Source organism: Pyrus communis, chromosome 7, assembly GCF_963583255.1.
Source record: "Pyrus communis chromosome 7, drPyrComm1.1, whole genome shotgun sequence".
In the NCBI taxonomy this organism is placed as follows: domain Eukaryota; kingdom Viridiplantae; phylum Streptophyta; class Magnoliopsida; order Rosales; family Rosaceae; genus Pyrus; species Pyrus communis.
In genome coordinates, this window is record NC_084809.1 from 9,336,449 (window position 1) to 9,358,472 (window position 22,024).

At 36.6% G+C, this 22,024-nt stretch overlaps 1 protein-coding gene across 4 annotated transcripts; it reads right to left on the reverse strand.

Moving 5' to 3' along the window:
* Positions 1-10,647: 10,647 nt before the first annotated feature.
* LOC137739859 (serine/threonine-protein kinase 12-like) lies at positions 10,648-21,933 on the reverse strand. 4 transcript variants are annotated; one of them, XM_068479586.1, is made up of 12 exons: positions 21,496-21,933; positions 21,284-21,358; positions 21,087-21,182; positions 20,817-20,902; positions 20,560-20,668; positions 19,315-19,394; positions 13,370-13,432; positions 13,001-13,125; positions 12,764-12,849; positions 12,258-12,379; positions 11,779-11,890; positions 10,648-11,586 (listed from the first exon to the last, which is right to left on the reverse strand). In XM_068479586.1, exons 1-12 carry the CDS (start codon positions 21,814-21,816, stop codon positions 11,488-11,490), a joined length of 1,374 nt encoding a protein of 457 aa, XP_068335687.1. In that variant the 5' UTR covers positions 21,817-21,933; the 3' UTR covers positions 10,648-11,487. The 4 variants fall into 4 exon arrangements, with proteins under 4 accessions (XP_068335687.1, XP_068335686.1, XP_068335689.1 ...); XM_068479585.1 differs by having other exon boundaries at positions 20,560-20,680; XM_068479588.1 differs by lacking the exon at positions 21,087-21,182.
* Positions 21,934-22,024: the final 91 nt, after the last annotated feature.

Genomic DNA, 22,024 nt, shown 5'->3' on the forward strand with positions numbered 1-22,024 from the left:
AGATGAAGTGGAGGAACGGACGGAGAGAAAGAAGGACGACGCGAGTAGAGGGACAGAGACGGACCAAGGAATGGACGGACGGAAAGAAAGGAACAAGAAAAAGGAGAGGGGGGGAACGGACGGAGAGAGAGCTGCAACCAGCCTCGTGTACTAAGACCCGTCGCCGGTGAGCGCGAGGTCGAGGGAAGAGGAGGAGGGAGAGACTTGGACATAGGAATCGAGGGAGAGACTTGATGGTTTCAGACAAAAATATGATATTTTTACTATAAAATAATATTAAACCTTTTTATTATTTTTTAATGTGAATTGTCGGGATAAATTATTTACGAACTTGAAATGTTCTCAGGTGATTACTGTTTACTGATTACTGTTTACTGAGACAATAATTGTCAGACAAGGATTGCCTGTTCACTCGTTGCTTTGCTGTTTGTGTGATAATGGTTAAATCACATCAACATTTTATATTACAATTTATTTTTATCTTATTATCTTTATAAAATATAAAAAAATGTTGACGTGGCTTAACCGTGATCACACAAAACAGAAGGGTGCAGGAGACAAGGATTGTCTGCCCTCCCACTTCTGGTGCCCTCCTGTTTGTGTGGTCACGGTTAAGTTAAGTCAACATTTTATATTATTATTCATTTTTGTCTTATTATTTTTATAAAAAAACAATATAAAATGTTAACGTGGCTTAACTGTGACCACACAAACAGAAAGACACCGAAAATAGGAGGGCAAACAATCCTCGTCCATAATTGTCAATTTTCTAATAACCCGCGCAATTATCGCTTTAAAGAGTTGAATTGCCCTATAAAATAGAGGTTTCCCTATCTAGTTAAGGCTAGCTTTTACTTTCCGATTGATTAATTAAGTTCCTCATGTAGCTAGACTTTAGGATATGCAACTGAGAAAGAATGTAATATATATATATTACTTAGGCTTATAGGATTTGGTTATTTCTTTACTAATTAACTTAATTGTTACTTGGTGCAAAAAGCCACCAGATATCTCATATCGCTAGTATAGTGAAAACCTCATAAATTGAAAATTTAATAATGTTTTGGACACTCATGGCATGCATGTGACAGATTAATGTAATCACATGATTCACTTGATATGAAACTGGAGAGCCACATAAACCCTTACTTTGTCTTTTGGTAAGTATCAAACAAAAGATCATTAAGCGGAAGTATTGAGAGGTTCACTATTATTAGGGATAGGCTAGTTTTGTATTGTTATGTTAAAAAAAAAAAAAATGTTTTTGCTGTGTTGTAAGAATAAACAGCAGTAAAATAAAATTGTTTTGTGTTTCATAAACTTCTTTTTGTAAAAGTGTTTTTAATTCAAAAAAATGTTTGAGTATTTAGTAAACTTTTATATAAATTGTTTTGGATATGTTAAATAACTGAAAATGATATAGTATTTAATGTGATATAATAATTATCAATGACAATAATGTAGGAGTAAAAATTGTAATTTTGTAAAACATGTGGAGGTATACTTGCCATTTGAAAAGCTCATTAAATGAGCATTGATTACTATACTTTGAAAAAAAATAAAACACTTCTTTTAGAAGGATGGTAAACCTTGCTTCTGCTTTACTATGCTTTTCTACTTTCATTGACAGCAGTTTTTTAAAAGAATACTCTATTTTTTTTTTTTTTACCCAAACACAGTTAATGTTCTGAATTTTTTAATAAGTTGTTTTTTTTTATTTTTTTTTATTAAAGCACCACAATCTCAAACGAACCCTTAGACTCCCAGAGCCATTGGCCATGCGGTAATCAACATCCTGACCCTACAAATTAACTTTCCTTAATCCTTATCGAGATACCCTAATGAGAAAGACTTAGCTCCTTAACGATCGGGTAGAAATTCTTCCTTAAAATATTTTATGGTTTACTCACAAGATTTCATGTTTATGATCGGAATCATTCATATTATAAATTACTATGTAAGGATCATCTCTACAAAAAATCACTTTAAAGCAAAGAGCTTTAGGCATTGAACAATATAAAAATAGATAGACGGATTGGACAAAAGCATTTCAAACTGCTTATCTACTTAATACAATTGCTTGACTTGTCGATCCTAATTTTCATTGATTTTTTGCGAAAATAATTTTTATAGGGCTATTTATAATATAAGCAACTCTGATCACAAACTCAAAATTTTATAAATAGTCCACCAAGTAATTTGAGGAGGAACTCTTCCATAAGACCTACTTCAATTTTTAGAGTAAAACTCAAATTATAGGTTCTAAACCTCCCCTAACTTGCTCCAACCCTTGGGTCAAAAATAAGTTTTATATTTATAAATTCATTGAGTCCAACCATTAAGATCTAATATGATCAATCCAATGGTAAAAAGAAGATCTAACGGTCAAAATTTAAATCCAACAACTAAAGTAATTAAAAAAATTTATTTCATGTGATTTCATATTCTTTCATAGTATTCAACAAGTTTCATAATCTCAGTTTAATGATTTTTCAATATTTATCGGAATTTAAACATTTTAAAGTTAAAATATTCATAAAATTAAATTAGAATAGTCTACATAATTTATTATTTTTTCTAAAAGTTACTTTAAAAAGAATTATCGTAAATTTATTCTTTAATAATCTCAGGTTAAAATTTTTTAATCCAGAAGAATGCGAGCAGAAAAATTATTTTTAGATTAAAACCTAAATTTTTTGAATTAATTTTTTTTTACTTTAACTCAAGAATTGGAAATGGACTAGGAGGCTAGGAGCCATTATCCAAATAATTAAAGCCAGTTTAAAAGTTGTATACGTGTGCTTTTCTGCACCGTGTGCTTTTTTAGCCCATATAAGCGAGAAATTTTTTCAAGTGACGGGAACAACATGACACGTGGTGTTCCCTCACACATTAGGATTTAGTTTTTTATATTTATTAAAATATAAAATTGAAAAATATTCAAGATGTCAAATCCTAATGTGTGAGGGAACACCACATGTCATGGTGTTCCCGTCACTTGTAAAAATTTTAGTTGACACATGCATGATGTTGATCATTGTTTAATATATTTACCTCACCGAATCTAAGAACTGGAACTAGCTTACTAATTACAAATCTGGATAAATGATTACTTGTTAGCTTAAAGTTTATGATGGTGTTATTGGTTTGGTGCATACGTGTAGTGGGTGCAACTTTTGGGGCTGCGCCCCTTGTTTATAAATATTGATTTATTGAGTATTGCCTTCTTAGTAATCAACTTTTGATCGATTAAATATATACTAAATATGAAAGTAATGTTAGATAGATTAAAATTTTAAATCAAATTTATAAATTAAATAGTATGTCACTAATAAGAAATAAATATGTTAGTCGACATTTAGTTAATAAATTAATCATCTACAACCACATCATTTAGTTTGTAAATTTAATTTAAAAAATTTTACCTTCTTAACATTATCCTAAATATAAATTGATCCAATTTTTTACAAGACAATGTAAAGCATGCAAACATTTATAAGCCGCTTTTCTGCAATATGAAATAAATTTGATTGATGGTGTAAATTCACAGCCGACAACAAAAAAAATATTCAATAATATATGGGAAACCTACATTTCTTTCTAGAGGGGATATCTTTGACTAGATAAACGTAAAAGACTATGAACATGAATAATTGATTTTGTTGATTTTTATCATGATGTGTAGAGTAGATAACACAATCTCAAATCTTATTAAGAAACCTTCTCTCTCTCTCTCTCTCTCTCTCTCTCTCTCTCTCTCTCTCTCTCTCTATGTGTATGTATAAAATAAATATGCAAGTGACCTGAAATCTTGAATTAAGGAATTTTATGTGTGCTTATAAGGAATTAAGGATTATTTTACGTACTATAATTAGTTTCATAGTGAAATTTTAATTTTCTTTATTATATTAGAGCAGGATATATATGCGTCTCAATACCGTACATGTTCACTCAATATATGTTATTTACGTGTTAGGCTTAAATGACATATATAAGACATATTGAGTGTGTGAATCTTAGCCAAGAGAATAAAGGGACCATGCATGTATGTGGAGTTGAGCTACCCTATATATTTTAAATTATTGTTCTGGTGGAACCTCTTTCCGTTCCTATTAGATGTGTTAAGCCGCTTCTCTATTTAACTATTTTGCCCCTGATGATTCTTTGCTCTCAGTGCTAAAAGGAGGCTCGAGAGATAGATATATGCTAGTGTGTCGTTGTTGGATGATGTCAACAGACAGTGAGATGAGGGTTAGTGTGTGTCTATATAGTTTGTGCGAGTAATTAAGTTGTGCCACGAGTGAGGAGGCTGACTCAGTTAAGATTAATTTATATGCCTTGAGTGCTAATGACTTTACATCTTTGTTCGTTGTATGCGCAAGTATAGAAAAATATAAATGAATAAAAACTGGTTTTAATCATCCCATTGATAGAGAGCAAGCGTACAAATCTTTGAATGACGGTAATTAAAAGGCCGAATTCTAACACAAGCTAGGAATGAAATTAAGATATCTTGTTTGAAGAGTGTCATATTATTTATTATTATTATTATTATTATTTATTTATTTTTTTTTTTGCGAATGAAATTCTATCGCCCTTTCTTCAAGATAAAAAAAAGAAAAAGAAAAAGAAACGTACATTTAAAAATGAAGGGGAATCATGGGAGAAGGCAAGATCAAGCCATCTTAAATTTAGAAGTAAGATTCCTTGAGAAGGATAAATGAATTCAAGGAAGCTTTTGGGTAGAGAATAGTCTAGATTGAAAAATCACTTGTCAGCTTGTTGATAGAGTTGAACGTCTTTTTCCTTAGCTCTCCTTTCACTTATATATAGGCCGAAGAAGCTTTTCCGACTTTGCTTGCAAAGAAAAAAGGGAACTGAACCTTTCTTATTTGACAAGCTATGCGCCAGCGTCGAAAAATCGTACATGGGGTTAGTTGGCGGTCGTACGAGGGCACCACAGGCAAATTTTTATCACTTGATGTGAATATTGGCGCATTGAAGAACATCGATATGGAACCGGGTCCTCTTCTGAGTTTAGGAAGCTGAGCCTCCTGAGCAAAGGATCCAGACCGTTGAAATTTGATCCAACGGATACAAACAGGGAACTCCTCTAAAAGTTATAATAATTGCAGCCGTTGGATTAAATTTCAACAACCTGTGTGATTTGCTCAGGAGGCTCAGCCTCCTAAGTTCAGGAGAGGATCCAATTCCCACCGATATTCCTTGGAGCAGTTATGCTCCATGGATCGGGTTTGGACCTATTGTTCATCTTTTGAAATGAAATTCAATGTGCACACTTAAGAGGAAATGATGATAATTTTACCCTAAACAGCTCAAACGACCTCTAACTTCCTTTGTCACAAATCATTGTTTTTATGGTCCAGAACCGAGTGGCGCGTGAAGTTGAGTGGCATGGCTAGGCGCACAAAATGCAAAGCCATATATAGGAACTTAATAGTGAGGGGGATCGACTTGAAGTTGATTAGTATTTAGAGTTGCTCTAGACTCTAGGACTTTAAATTTGGAGAATGAACAATTGGTAATTTCAAGGAAATATTTAAACAAGTGAAGAAGGTCCTCAAGTTGGAAGGCTCACCGCTTGGCTAAAAATTTGAGGCCATGCACAGACAACGAGCCCCTTTGTCTCCTGTCTAATTCCCATATCGATTAATTTTCTCACATTATATAATCCAAAGACTCCAAATTCCAAACTCCAACCAACATGAATTTGCCGGCCACAAAGTTCATTTCAATTTGTTCTGTCTGAGCATGCTTCATCAATCCTGCATGTTCTAACTATATGTACATGTATGTGTGCATGTATAAACACAAGACCTAGCTAGCTAAACAATCAGATTATCAATAGTTTAGATTGACAACCGAAAGTCATTATTAGTATACATACGACATGTAGGTTACCCTAAAATACTTATTACAGTATGTAATCATAGTTAGGTTAATGCGAACTCTGAAAGATTAAAACGTCCAAGGGGCGCGGTATGTATCGACCCATCTGTTTGGGTTTCCAGACATGGGACATGAATTAAGTTAAAAGCGGTAGTAGTACACTGTACATATGCAGGTAGATGATGGAGTAGAATTATCTATCTTTTTTTCTCTTCCCCTTCCTTTTCCTTCTATTCGAACGGTTACGGTTAATTCATGTTAACATCTTATATTAATTTTTTATAAAATGAGAAAGACAATATAGAGAATGTGAGAGAAGAGGATAAAAGAGGATAGAAAGAGGAGGGACAGAATCCGAGTAGACGATGACATATATATATCTTGTGCAGTGCCAGGTGATCAGTCATCAGTGCATGCAATGCAACTAAGTCAGTGTACTAATTTTCACCTTTTTCGTTTCTGTAATTTTTGTTCGGTCATTTTCGGTCTCACCTTAATGGACGTTTCCTTACCTTCTTTTCTTCATACGTCACAGTCTCTATCTCTCTCCCTAGATCTCTCTTTCTCTCACATACAAATATATATACACATTTATATATTACTCATATATATACACACACAAACACAGACGGAGAGTCTGCTGCTGCAACAGGATCAGCAGCTCATAATTTACTACATATAATAACTCGTTAGTAATTGCTAAACGGATTCTCCATCTCAGATATATTTTTATATGTTTTGATATATCATATATATTGCACTTACAGAAACAAACAACAAAAACCGGGTGTTACCTGTATGCATGCTTAATGCTTGCTTTGGCTATCTAGGGTTTATAATTTGGAGGAACCAGTTCCCTAATATCCAGTTATCCACCATATATAGATTTAAAACTTTTTTTTTCCTATCTAATTAATCAAAATTAGAATGCTATAAAAGCTGAGATTTAAATCTTCCTAACGCTCCCAGTTGATTAATTTCTAAAGTTCATTAGAACCACACAATTAAATTATCAACATGTCTGCTTGGTAAGCTGTTTGGGTGCAAGAATAAATGTTCTAAAGCATTTGGGCTATAAACCCCTTGCCTCTCAGTTTAATTAGATTTCAATATATAAGAGGTCCCTTGATGGCTTCATGCTTGACTGCGTAACCAATTGTAAGTTCTCCATTTATATAACTTTTAGATCCAATATTTTCAATTCATGAGCTTTATTTTTTTGCCCAATTTATATTTATTTAATCCTCATGTTTTTGTTTCTCAATTCGCATTCACTTTATTCAATTCAAAAACTAGAAAAACAAAAATGCTCTAAAAAGTGCACCATGAGAAAAGGAGAGTTTGGAAATCACTCTCCCTTCTTTTCCATATACATATTTGGTATCTAATCTCTCATATCCATTAAATAATTAATCATAATAGCAAGAGAACTTAAAACCAATGACATGAGAAAATTTCAAATCTAACTCTAGGTAGCTCATGAAGCCCAAATTAACATAGCCTGCCCACGAAGCTCAAAAGGCCTAAAAAGAAGAGAACTAGCCCAAGCCCGGTCACCCTCAACCAGAAGCGTTCAACTTCATCAGTTTTCCAATTCAAATAAGACTCTCAGTCTCATAGATAAGTGTTGGAGAATCGAGATAGTGACTTTTGGGTTTGGCCGGAAAGTCCTTATATTTCTCCCAGTCCGTTTTCAGAGCACTATGTGAAAGTAAAGTTCCAATCTTTCCTTGTTTTTCAGATAAACTGTTGCGTCTGTTAGTGTTGCTAAATGCGTGTATTTTAGGAAAAAGAAGCGTTTTTAGACAAAAGCCTGAGGAGAAACGATTTTGAGTGGAAAAAATGCTATGTGTGAAGTTTATTGCCATGCATTTTCTACGCAGAGAAATTTTAGTACCAAAACTAGTGGAAAAAGCATTAATTGGGTTCAGGATACATACAACCTCAGATACAAACCCGAAACTCCTAGAGTTAAGTGGACTGACCACCACCACCAGAAACAAGTCATATCTGCCATTTCTGAGGGGAAATCTGTGTCCATTACCGGTTCCGCGGGGACCAGAGAAACGATGTTGGTTAAGCACATCATCATCGACAAGATGTCATACGCCTTCGAAGGTTTTTGTCACTGCACCTACCGGTGCTGCGGCTTGTGCTATCCGTGGGCAGACCCTTCACTCTTTCGCTGGTATTGGATGTGGCAATGCTGATAGGATAACTTTGCTGAGTAGGGTTCTCGTGAACAAGGAGGCTTGTAGGAGGTGGTTGAAAGCCGAAGTGTTGGTCATAGATGAGGTTAGCATGGTTGACGCGGAGGTTTGATAGTCTTGAATACATTGCAAAAAAAAATACGACAAGTTGATGAAATGTGGGGTGGAATGCAACCTGTTGTGGGTGGGGATTTCTTTCAGTTACCACCCGTATAAAGTGAGTGGAATTCGGAGGGTAAAGAATTTGCATTTGAAGCAGACTGTTGGGATTCTAGTTTTAATTTTACAAGTTAATTTTCGGCAGTCAGACCCTTGACTAATCAAGATACTTCAGGGGAGATTGATCCTGAAGACTTCAAGTTTTTAGAAGATTCTTGCGCAGATTCCGAGTCAGATCCTTCTGCAGTACAATCCTAGCCAAGGGTTCAAGACGTAAATAGAGTGAATGCAAGTAGACTGGAGAGCTTGAGTAATGAACTTCTTGTTTATACTGCGGTTGATAGCAGGCACAGGTCCTTGGAAGAGGCAGCTAGAACAGGTGATTGCGCCTAAACAAATTGCCTTATGCAAAGTTGCAAGGGTGATGCTGCTAAAAATTTTGAACACTCAGCGTGGCCAGGTGAATGGTGCAACTGGTACTGCTATGGCATTTCTTAAGACCAAAGATGTGGGAGTGATGAGCATATGCGATGCTGGGCTGCTACCAGTAGTTAAATTTGATTTGGGGATGACAAAGGTGATTAAAACAAAAACATGGGATGTGACAGAAGGAGATCCAGTAGTTGCTCAAAGAGAGCAGCAACTTTCACACTGGCTTGGGCTTCAAGCATTCACAAGTGCCAGGGCATGACTCTGGACCGTCTTCACACCGATCTCTCAAAATCTTTCAGATATGGAATAGTTTATGTAGCTTTTTCCGCGTGTGAAAAGCTTGGAAGGCTTGTATATATCTGGTTTCCATCCCATCAAGATTAAGGTGCACCCTAAGGTTTGCCAGTGAACACGACAAGGAGGTTGAGGATAATGTCAGCCAGAAAGAATATCGTAGCAATGATAATAGTGGCCGGGAAACAAAGATGAGGAGGTTGAGAATGAGGATGCCATCTAGAACAAATATCGTAGCAAGGATACCGATAGAAAAGGAAATGAGGGCAGCGGTAATACCATACACTTGGAACACCTGTAGGAAGAAAATACCAGGAAAACAACTGAGATAGTTTACAGTGCAAGAGCAAAAGCCACTATTTAATCTTGGAGAGGTACCCTAAACTGCATCCGATTAAGGAATCCTCAAAGTTTTCCAAATATTATCTTACCTTCTTCACTTGTTTTCGTTCAATGCGACTTTGAGAGTTCTTGTGCTCGTGTGAGTGCCTTCAATGTGATACTGATGCTTAAGTGTTTGTTCGTATTTTGCACAGCCGTGGCAAAGAGCTTCTGTCGCAAGTAGTTAAGAGTGTTTATCTTGAACACCAAGCAACGTTGTGTTCCGATTCCCTTTCCCCAGTTGCGTTTATTTAGTGCTATGTCAACCCTTCGAGTAGATGCATGATGAGGCTGTATTCTAAGGGCTAAGTTTCCCCAGCTTTCGGCCTAGAGAAACTTTCACGGTGCTTCTCATGCCAATCCCAATGTGGAGAACAAATCACATGTGGATTTGTATGATTGCCATGTGTTTGGGTTAATATTTGAATATTGGGCTTGAATGAAGGAAAGCTCAAGGATGTCAATTAAAAGGGAGACTTGCCCAAAGCCCAGCATCAAGACCAGAAGCAAATTGAAGCCTTCTCAGCCAAGATACAAGCTACGTATATATAATTGAAATGACAAGTAATGAAGACTAACCTACTATAAGCCAAAGAACACTTTCTAGTGCCATTGCTAGTAAAAAGTTAATGACTCACTACCCTCCAAGTGCTTTCGGGCAAGAGCAAAAGCTACAACAGTCAGGCCAAATTGTCTATAAAAGGGAATCAGGCTCCAGAGACAAAGACACTTAACCAATCAAACAAACAAACATACAAACTCTGATCTCAAACCAGATTTGCATTCAAAAGCTAAAATCAACCCAGATTCAGTCATTTTTAACGATAGTTCTCTGAAAAAGCTATCTCTTGTCTAGTATAAAAGCTATGTTACCTCCCTTAGTGTTGTAGTATCGATTCCCTCATGTAAACTTGTTTACCACTCATCCCTTTTTAGCATATAAACCTTGTAAGTTCAAAGAGAAGGGACTACAAGAAGTTCAACTTGGCCAGACAAGGTGAAATCTTGCCCGAAGCTCTTTGTTTGTTTTCTAAATTAGTATATCTATTGCTTAATGCATTCTCCAATATGTATTCAAGTTATTTCTACTTGTTTTTCTATTTTATGAGTCTCATTTGCATCTGAATTTGGTTAGCTTGATGGATATGTTTTCATTAAAAGTAATTTGGAACCAAACAAATGACTTAAGAGGCCTTGGACTGCTTCCATCCGAACATACAAGATTATGAACTAAAAGTCCTTATTTACAAGGCAAGAAAAAGAACTTAATGTGAACTTAACCCATCCACGACAATCTTTTGATAACAAGAAGTTGGAGTAACTTAAGGCGCAAGTAATCAACTTAAAATACACTTGTTGTACATCTGCATACTGAGATAACAGTGGCACGCTTAAGCATTTAGTTAGTTTTGATTGCGAGCCTCAAGGCCTACACCTAAGGCCCCACGAAGACACCTCTCAAAACTAACTCTAAGCTCTTATTGTAGCACATCAACAAGTAAGAGCCCAATTACACATCCAAAGTGTCAATCCCTTAGGAAGCTGTGCTGAGGTCCGAGGAACCTTCTCCTGAGAAATCTTTGCCCGAATACCATGTACAATTTAGGTCCTTTTTGAATCGACAGATGTATTTATCTGGACAATATTGTTTAGTTTGTTTAGCTTGCAATGTTATAGCTGCAAGTCTCCTCCCAAATGTCTCTGGATTTCTAGTCCAACGACTTTGGGCATTACAGTTGTTTAAATCACAAGAGAAAAACCATAAGCAAGCACATGCACATGCGAAAATATAACTTGTCTTCCAACGACGTGTCCGAAGGCTTCAAGTTTCGTCTCATCAGGAGAGTAAACATCGAATAAACCTTAAAAACCAAGGGAAAATTTTCCAAAGAGCAAACAAAACATGGGATTTCAATATGATTGTTAATAAGAAGAAAAAAGATAGAGGGTTCGGAGAAACTCTACAAATGCTTTATGCAAGAATCGGTAGGTGCAACTGTAACAGCATCTCTCGGCTCACAACCATACTCTACTAGAAAAAAGCTCAATTGTTCGGGCCAAAAAGGAGCTTAATTCCTGCATGAAATACGACAGTAGTTGCTCATCTCATTGTAGAGCAGGAAGATGGACGGCTGCTTGGACTTGTCCGATCTTTCTTCAACATGGCCTCGAGATTCTGGAGACATGTAAGTGGCGTGACCTGTGCGAAATACACGATATTACGGAAATGTATTTACTATCATAGCAAATTAACTTGCACGTGACTCAATGGTCAATATATACACAAGAATAACTTTTCTGCACTGTGTGCCAACAAGAAATAATTCCAGAAGATGTAGGAAAGGTAATCAGAAAAAAAAACGAGCTTATTAAAGCAGAGAGAGAATTGCACCTTCCAGTGTCTTTTCCAAGCAAACTGGTTATTAATGTCATGCAACCTCTTAATTATTTGCTTGAATGATGGTCTCTCGGATGGGTCCTCACTCCAACATTCCTCAATTAACCTGCACACAAAGTATACAAACTTAAATTAAGCATTCTTAACAGGGAATTACCCCCATAGAAGAGAATTTCAAGCATCGCAACAAGGCATTCTCGAGAAAATTTGGAGATTTACAATATAACCATTTTGTTGGAAGAGAGAAGGAAACTACAAAACTTTTCCTATCAGGATTGCTCCTTTGGTTTGAAAATTAAGGAGCCAAAATTGTCTAGGAGACGTGTTAAAAAACTTGTCTCCAATACGACAGTAACTCTTTGGGCCCATAATACATCATTATTACGAACAAAAGATTGGCTCTATAAGTACGTGTAAAGGAAAATTACACTTCATATGTACAGCAGAAGATCAAAGGTTTGCAAACAACTTACTCCTTCAATCCGTGTGCATAACGCTTTGGTGGCACTCTAAATGGTGGGCGCTCATTTGCAACATATGCTTTAGGAACCTCATTTTCTGGCTTTTTAGAAAATGGTACACAACCTTCAATCATCTGAAAAATACACGTAAACATTTTTTTCAACCATTAAAACTTTTTCTCAGATCATCAAGAATAAACCACCTCTCAGCTAGAAAACATTTATACAAATCCATTCAACTGAGTGTTGGATTCACACATGACATTCAAAACCATGAAAATTTCCAAAAAGTGTATACGGCACATAAAAGAAGTTCATTCCAATATACAACAATACAAAGTTCAAAAGCTGGACATTGGCATGAATGTACAAACATAAATATACACGTATGAATAAAAGACAAAAGCATATTAAAAGAAGATAATGTATGGAGAAATGCCCTTAACATCGTGTCTATATGTAGTTACTGCAATACTGTTTACCCTATTTGGGGGAGGGGGGAGAGAGAGAGATAGTACCTCTTGCAAAATCAAAGCAAATGAAAAAACATCCACTTTGGTATCGTACTCTTCATTTCTGTATACCTCAGGAGCCACATATCTCCCTGTTCATTAGAATTATATCAGCAACAGGAAGACATGTTTCAGTGAGTGTTTTACACGCATATATATCAGATGGCTCTGTAGGTTTACACACAATATAGCATTGATCAAAGAAATGAAGGATGAGAACTTTCAAAAAAGCAAGCAACATACAAGTATCTTGAGACTCTTGACTAGTCACAGGTCTGTCTTCTTTAACTGTATTTGCAACTTTCAGTAGCTTGCTCACCCCAAAGTCTGCAACTTTTAGATGCCCAGAATCATCCCGCAATATGTTTCTGTTATCTTACTCACGAACAATTAAGAAACGATCAAAAGTTTCAATCATTTAGTTATTGATAGTGCATGATTCACGCAACATTTAAGTACAATGCTTACATGCTGAGCTAAGATGATAAATCTACAATCGCTTATCTATGAGTCAGATTAGATAGAGATCGTGTCGGTATACATCTATTTCTCTACTAGTAAAAGTAACAACAATAATACATAGAAAGAGAGAGAGAGAGTGCGAGAGCATACGAGGGCTCCAGGTCTCGATGAATTATTGCTTCAGGTTTATGCTCATGCAGGTAATTCATCCCCCTGAATTGTAATTCAGTACAGTGCTCATTAAGATAAGAGAACACATACAATGAATAATTGGCTACAACAGGTAGCAATCATCCACCTCCCACCACTATGATTTCCAAAACACAAAACTTTATTTAAAAACTGTTTACGTTGATCAACACAAAGATAAGCATGACACCAGTAAATAAATGGTAACACCAAAACTAATCAACTAGGTTTTCACACCCATTCAATGATTTAACCATTATTGAATTCCCTCCCCAGAAATTCTTTAGTCCTACAGGGATCTAGAATTCACAATTTCAATGGGATGTGTCCATATGGACTGTAATCCTCAGAGGTAATGCCAACCATGCAGCTGACCTTATGATTTTTCAACTGCTGGCAACTTCGAAAAGTTTGTCCCGCACTAGTGTCAAATAAAGGAAATCCAGGAACTTGGGATGATATCTTTCAAGTCAGATAACCTATTTCAGAATAATAAAGAAATTACATTTGCGAGATATTATTCAAAGAGTACACCTCAAGTTCCTCACAAGAAAGGTAATCAAACTCCAAATCGATGATACAATGTGGAAATTTCAAATGCCATGTCAAGATAAGGCATTTGTGATGTTCATTGTTGAGAATTAAGCTGCATACTAAGCTTAAATCAACCTGCAGATGACAATCATGCAGATTGAAAGTGAAGAGAATGAAGAATTCGAAGAGATGAAGAACTTGCCTATTTTAGAAATAGCCGTTAGATTTAAACTTGTAACTACTAGTTTTATTTCCTGTTTTAGAAACCTACACAGCTGTTATTCTTATCTGTTTGGGATGTACTGTGTTATCTGATCCTCCTCCAAGTGGAAAGATCGTAGCCTCTAATGGCCTGAATGGCTAGAGATGAGTCCTTGCTCCCTGAAAAATAGGATCTGAGCATTTGACTGATTAGATGAATATAGGCTTGTATTCTCTGAGTTTTCCATATAGAAAAAATATTGAACATTCTCATTTTCTCAAAGTTCTTCTTTCTCTGTATAGATTTTCTGGTTTAAAGTTTCAATCTTTGTTTGTTAATCAACCTAAAACATAAAGCCTGATACCATTTCAACACGGTATCAGATATTTAGGTCTGATTCCAAAGAGGGGCGTAAACTGTGAGAGAGGTTCTTCCTGAAAAATTCCCAAAAGGGATAAATATGGTTCCTTTATTAGTTGGTTCACTGATATTCACTAAGAAATGGTGGGATCAGGTTCTTCAAGTGGAGATTTATGAACTCCACAGTTTGATGGTGCAGACTACGCTTTTTGGGCTGTCAAAATGGAGACTATCCTTATAGCACATGATCTATGAGATGTAGTAGAGATCGGAGTACAACCGCAGCCGATTCTCGAGGAGGAAGAATGCTCTGAAGATAAAGAAAGTGAGGCTGAACAAGTTCCAATGGAAGCACCCACCATCCTCAGAGAAGACAAAATAAAAAATGCCAAGGCGCTGAGTCTCATCCAAGGAGCGATAACTGATGAGCTTTTCCCTCGCATCAGAAACGAAAAGACTGCAAAATGGGCTTGGGATATTCTGAGAAGAGAGTTCAGAGAAGATAAAAAGGTACGAGTTGTAAAACTTCAAGCAGTTAGGGCAGATTTTGAGTATATGAGAATGAAAGATGTTGAAAACCTAGATGACTATTTGGCTAGGTTTTTTGGAATTGTGAATAATCTGAAATCACTTGCTGAAGATGTGCATGAAAAAAGGATTGTGCAAAAACTATTGATGAGTCTAAGTAGAAGGTATAATTCCATTGTGTCTATTATTGAGGAAACTCAAGATCTGGATACTATTAGAGTTGAAGAAGTTATTGCATCTGTCAAGGTTTATGATAAAATGAAAGACTTGCATGATGAAAGGGATAAATTGACAGGAACTGAGAGAGCCTTTAGTAGTCTCAGAGTTGGCAATAACTAAGCCACTGGTACCTACAAAGGTTCACAAAGTAGGCCAAATCAAAAGTGGCAGGGACAATACAAAAAGGGATCAAATTGATCTTAAAGTGGAAACTTGAACAACAACAATGGCTCAAGCTGGAACAACAATTATGGAGGAAATTGGAATAATAGGTTCAATTCACAGAACAAGCAAGGGAGTAGTAGTCAAAGTGGTGTGAAACCACAGTGTCAAGTTTGTCAGAAATATCATTTTGGTTTGTGCAGATGCAAAAGAGGTGATATTTACAAGCAAGTAGCCAACTGTGCAAAGGAAGAAAAAGTAACCACAAGAACCATGTTCTATGCTTGTCACTCTTCAATTATGCAAGATAGAAATGTATGGTTTGTGGACAGTGCCTGCAGCAACCACATGACATCTCAAGAGTCTGTGTTAATAAACATTGACAAATCTGTAACTTGTAAAGTTAAAATGGGCACTGGAGATCTTATACAAGCAATTGGAAAAGGCATTCTAGTGGTTGAAACTCAGCGTGGGAAAATATATATAAATGAAGTGTTGCTGGTTCTAGGTTTGGATGAGAATTTACTAAGTGTAGGCCAGATAATGGAGCATGGATACGATGTTCTATTTGGGGGTAATATGGCAGTTATCCTTGATGATAGAAGCCTCAACAATGTTGTAGCAAAAGTGATCATGGCAGGAAATCGATGTGTTCCTCTTTCACTAGAATCTATAACACTTGCAGCAAGAAAAACATCAGTAATTGAAGACGCCTGGATCTGCACAGAAGGCTTGGACACTTGAATTTTGCTAGCATGAAGAAGATGTAGCAGAAGGAAATGGTACTGGGATTACCTGTTCTGACAGAAATGGAAGATGTGTGTGAAGGTTGTGTTTTAGGGAAATATCACAGATAACCATTTGACAAAGAAAAAGTGTGGAGAGCAAGCTATCCACGTGAATTGGTACACACAGATTTGTGTGGACCAATGCAAAATGAGTCCATTGGAAGGAATAAGTATTTCATCACATTCATTGATGATTTCTCAGGAATGTGTTGGGTAAACTTTCTCAAAAATAAGTTTGATACCTTTAATGTGTTCAAGAAATTCAAAGCTTTTGTTGAACTGCAAAGTGGTTTCAGTTTGAAGAAGCTAAGGAGTGATAGAGGTGATGAATACACCTCACATGAGTTTCTGGATTACTGTGCAAGGATGGGAATGGAGAGACAACTGACTATTGCCTACTCTCCTCGGCAAAATGGAGTTGCTGAGAGAAGAAATATAACAATTGATGAGATGGCAAGGTCCATGATGATTGAGAAAGGAATTCCTGTGATTTTCTGGGCAGAAGCTATGACAATTGTTTACCTTCAAAATAGATGTTTTACAACATCTATGTTAGTCAAAACACATTTTGAAGCTTCACCGGTAGGAAGCCTGAAATTAAGCATCTGAAAGTATTTGGTTGTATTTGCTATACTTATGTCTCATCACCTTTGAGGCATAAATTTGATGACAAAACCAAAAATGGGGTCTTCATGGGATATTGAAGCTGTGAAAAAGGATATATAGTGTATGATCTGCAATATAAGAAAATTGTACTCTCAATGAGTGTGATTTTCAGTGAAAACAAGTCATGGAATTAGGAAAGTAACCAAATGCAGTCTATCTCAATACCTTTCAATCTTGAAGGGAATGGAACAGAAGATGAAGTTAGTGAAGAACAAACTGATGTAACCCAGTTTGATAATGTTGGAGGTTCTCATTTAAACACTACTGTTGATGAGTCAGTTGCGGATAATGGTGGAAGTCACAGCCAAGGCTCTACACCTAGCTCCACTCCAGTGAAGTTGAGAACTCTGGAAGATATATATGCGAGGTGTCACATGTGCATTATAGAACCAGAGAGCTATCAAGAAGCAGCAAGTGATATAGCTTGGTAAGAAGCTATGAATGCAGAGTTAGAAATGATTGAAAAGAACAATACTTGGGAACTTGTTGAAAGGCCAGTTGATAAACCTGTTATAGGTGTGAAATGGGTGTTTAAGACTAAGCTTAACCTGGATGGAACAATTCAAAAAAATAAGGCCAAGCTTGTAGCCAAAGGGTATGCACAGAAACCTGGGATTGACCACAATGAAACCTTTGCACCAGTGGCAAGGTTAGACACAATTTGAACTCTCATTGCTCTTGTAGCACTAAAAGGGTTGAAAGTTATTTAAGTTGGATGTTAAGTCAGCATTCCTAAATGGTGTGCTTGATGAAGAAGTGCATGTTGAACAACCTGAAGGTTTTGAGTTAAAAAATGCAGGTCACAAGGTCTACAAGTTAAGAAAGGCATTATATGGACTTAAACAAGCACCTAAAGCCTGGTACAGTGAGATTGATGCATATCTCTCTCTGTGCAGGTTCAAAAGAAACACAAGTGAAGCCACATTGTATACAAGATCTGATAATGAAGGAGGTTTGATAATTGTCTCAATATATGTTGATGACATTGTCAACACTGGAAGCAGTGTGAAGATGCTTACTGAGTTCAAAAGATAGATGATGCAGAGATATGAAATGTCAGATCTTGGACTTCTACATCATTTCTTGGGCATGGGGATACTACAAATTGATCAAGGAGTATTCATCCGTCAAAGTAAGTATGCCAAGTCTCTACTTGTGAAATTTGGACTTGAAGACTGCAAACCAGTATCCATTCCCTTGCCCATTGGAGAAAAGCTTAAGAAAGTGGATGGGAATGAATTGGCTGATAAAGAACTTTACAGAAAATTAGTGGGAATTTTACTGTATTTAACAGCAACTAGACATGATCTAATGTTGCTGCAAGTTTGCTATCAAGGTTCATGAATAGTCCTACCAAGAAGCATCTAGAGGTTGCACGAAGGGTGCTAAGATATGTTCAAGGGACCTTCAACTATGGCATTAAGTATGTTAAGGACAAGTTTATAATTCTCATTGGATTCTGTGATGCAGATTGGGCAGGAAGTGAAGATGATAGCAGAAGCACCTCTGGTTATGCATTTAGCTTTGGAAGTGGAGCATTTTCTTGGGCATCTGTGAAACAAAACACAGTTGCACTATCAACTGTTGAAGCTGAGTATGTCGCAGCATCTGAGGCAACAACACAGTCCATTTGGTTAAGGTTTGTTCTTGATGATTTTGGGGAGATGCAAACGGAGGCAACACCTTTGTTATGTGATAATATGTCAACTATATCTATGGCTAAGAATCCAGTTTTTAATCAGAGAACTAGACATATAAACAGAAGGTATCATTTCATAAGGGAAACTTTGCAAGATGGTATGATTGATTTGCAATTCTGCAGAAGTGAAGAACAACTTGTAGACATTTTTACAAAGGTTTTGCCAAAGGACAGATTTAATCAATTGAGATTGAGGCTTAGAGTTAAGCCAGTAAGCAGCTTAGGAGAGGCTATTGAGAATTAAGCTGCATACTAAGCTTAAATCAACCTGCAGATGACAATCCTGCAAATTGAAAGTGAAGAGAATGAAGAATTCGAAGAGATAAAGAACTTGCCTTTTTTAGAAATAGTCGTTAGCTTTAAACTTGTACCAGCTAGTTTTATTTCCTAACCTACATAGTTGTTATTCTTAACAGTTTGGGATGTAATGTGTTATCCGATCCTCCTCCAAGTGGAAGAATGGTAGCCTCCGATGGTCTAAATGGCTGGAGATTAGTCATTGCTCCCTGAAAAATAGGATCTGAGCATTTGACTGATTAGATGAATATAGGCCTGTATTCTCGGAGTTTTTCATATAGAACAAATACTGAACATTCTCATTTTCTCAGTGTTCTTCTTTCTTTGCATAGATTTTCTGGTTTAAAACTTCAATCTTTGTTGTTAATCAACCTAAAACATAAAGCCTGATACCATTTCAACATTCACCACAGAAAATTAACAAATTCAGAGTACAAGCAACTTGACTGACCTAGCAATGTCAAGCGAAAACTTTAATGCTGATTTTGGTCTTAATGCACCTTTCCTTTTAAGATATGCGCGAAAATCTCCCTGAAACAGTAAAAATAAAAGCTCAGATGAAAAAGAAATCCAACAAATATGTTGAATCTTTTAAAAATAGTGTATGACACTAAACAAACACATAATACATTTGTCTCATCATGTGTGCCTACAGGCTGCAGCGTGTCAATGGCCCATTTATTCGATTTCTCTTATTGTAACCTCAATGCAATCCAACAATTTCGGCATTTAAAACTCCAAGTCAGCCACCAAAAATCACACTTTTTGGCTAAAGGGCCAAATTAGGGGTGGGCACGATCCAGTTCGACCCGATTCCACCCTTAAAATGAAACTAGAATTGAAAATTTTCAACGGTTCGGTTCTGCTTAAATTTATTACTAAAACCGTACAGTTTGGTTCATGACGGTTCCAGTTTGGTTCATATAGGTTTACGGTTCTAACCAAAATTATATATATGTTTTTTTTTTCTTCTAATTTTCTACTTCTAATACCAAACATAAATTTCAACCACAAATTCAAGTAAATTTGAGTTTCCACTACTAGATCTACAAGATTTGTGACTGGAAGATAGAAAGTGTGCATATAAATATAAATCAAAAGATAGAAAAGCTCATACCAATACCAAAATATAAATCTTAAACTAAAACTAAAATGTATATAATGCATAATATATTGGAAAAGAATGGAGAAAAATAATGTAGGGGGAGAAAAGTGATAAAACAACAAAGGAGGGGGAGAGAAGTGAAGAAAAATATTGGGCTTATGCACATGGTCTTCTTGGAAAATGTCTTATTTATATAAAAATAATAATAAAACAATAATTTATATTAAAAGTGGTTCAGTTCGGTTCTTCTGATTCTTAATATTTCCAAACCAGAACTGGAACCGTTTGAAATAATTCGGTTTGATTTTTGTTCCGGTTTTGACTTTTTTTATCAACGCGGTTTTTTCTGATTTTTTTTGTCACGGTTCGATTTGGTTTTCCGATTTGGCGATTTTTATGCCCACCCTTAGGCCAAATTGTATGCTAGTCTATCGTTTGGCTTTCACTTGGTACTAAAGAATCTCTTATCCAAATTATAACAAATCAACATCAAATACGCAGATGCATAATAATGAACTGTGGAAGACTTAGGAATGGACGATGATATTAAAAGGAAGACATAAAGCAAAATTTTCACATGTTTCAGTTAACCTTGGTTAGATATTCTGTGACAATCATCATTGGACAGCTTTGTGTTACAGCACCCAAAAATTGGACAACATTTGGATGTCGTATTTTCTGAAGTAAAGCAAGCTCATCCCTGAATGCATTTCTGATATTTCAATAAGCCAATTAAAACTCCAGCCGAAAAGAAAGACTCGAGACCTTTTAATTCATTATCTAAATTACAACAAAAGTAAAGTAGAGATAAAATTTCACACAAAAGTTTATCATAAAGACAAACTTACACTTTATCTTCATCAGCGAATACTTTCTCCCCAAGCATTTTAACCGCCACTTGAATTCCACGCCACGATGCAATACGGTAGGTTCCCTAACATACATTTCATATGCAATCAAAGATCAATATCACCATTACACTGCCATACTTAACTTAATCGACTGAATATTTTCTCGTAAACTAATTCATTGTGTCATAGTGAACTTGAATTTAATTAGACCTAAAAAAAAAAAAACACCAATGCCGACGTGATAGACCTTTCCCATATGAGACTTACCTTTGTTATCTCAACACTACTGGAGGAATCAATTTCATTGGGATTAATCTCATACTCGGGGACTTCCCGTGCGCTTTGCACATGCATGGGAGCCATCTAATATTTGCAAGAACCACAAATTATAGAAACGTAAGAAACAAAAGAAGCAAACTTTGCACACCCAAACACAATTAGATGACATAAAACCAACTAATTACCCGAGGCTTGGCGCCGTAATCCTCCAAAAGTTTGATCACGTCATCGTTTTTGTAATACATTGCATCCGCAAAAGGCTGTTCAACGAATAAATCACTCCCAGAGTCACTACACTGTTAGCAACCTATACATACAACATATATTTACATACATATATATACATACACACACGCGAATGTAGTAAAGTGACAAAATTTGGAGTGAACTTGGTTACCGTGCTGCCCCAGCGGTCACGCGGGTCGACATCGGCGCCTTTTTGGAGCAAGAGCTGAACGACGTCGGTTTGGCCCTGGCAAGCGGCGACGTGGAGGGCGGTGCGACCGTCGATGTCAGTGAAGTTGACATCGATGCCGGAGTCGAGGAGCTCCCGAATGGAGTCCAAGTTGCCCTCGTTGGCCATGTACAAGAGCCTCACGCGAGGGTCAACCGGCTCCGGCGTCACCGAGTCGTCCCGGTCCGGCGCCAGCGACGACTGCCTCATCAGAGTGAACCGGGCCGCTCCTGCTGATTGCTGGTGCTGTAGCATGGGTTCCATGTTTGGAGAAGAAGAACTGGGAATTGGGTTGTGAAGGAAGAGGAGAGAGAGAGAGAGTAGGTGGGGATTATCAATAAAGTGGGGAGGACTAAAGCAGGATTGGAAAGGGATAGCTGGCTGCTTAGAAGAAGAATGAGAAGAAACAAAGTAGATATTCTCACACTCGTTACTAACATGGTAGATGCTAGCGCCGCCGACATAGAGAACC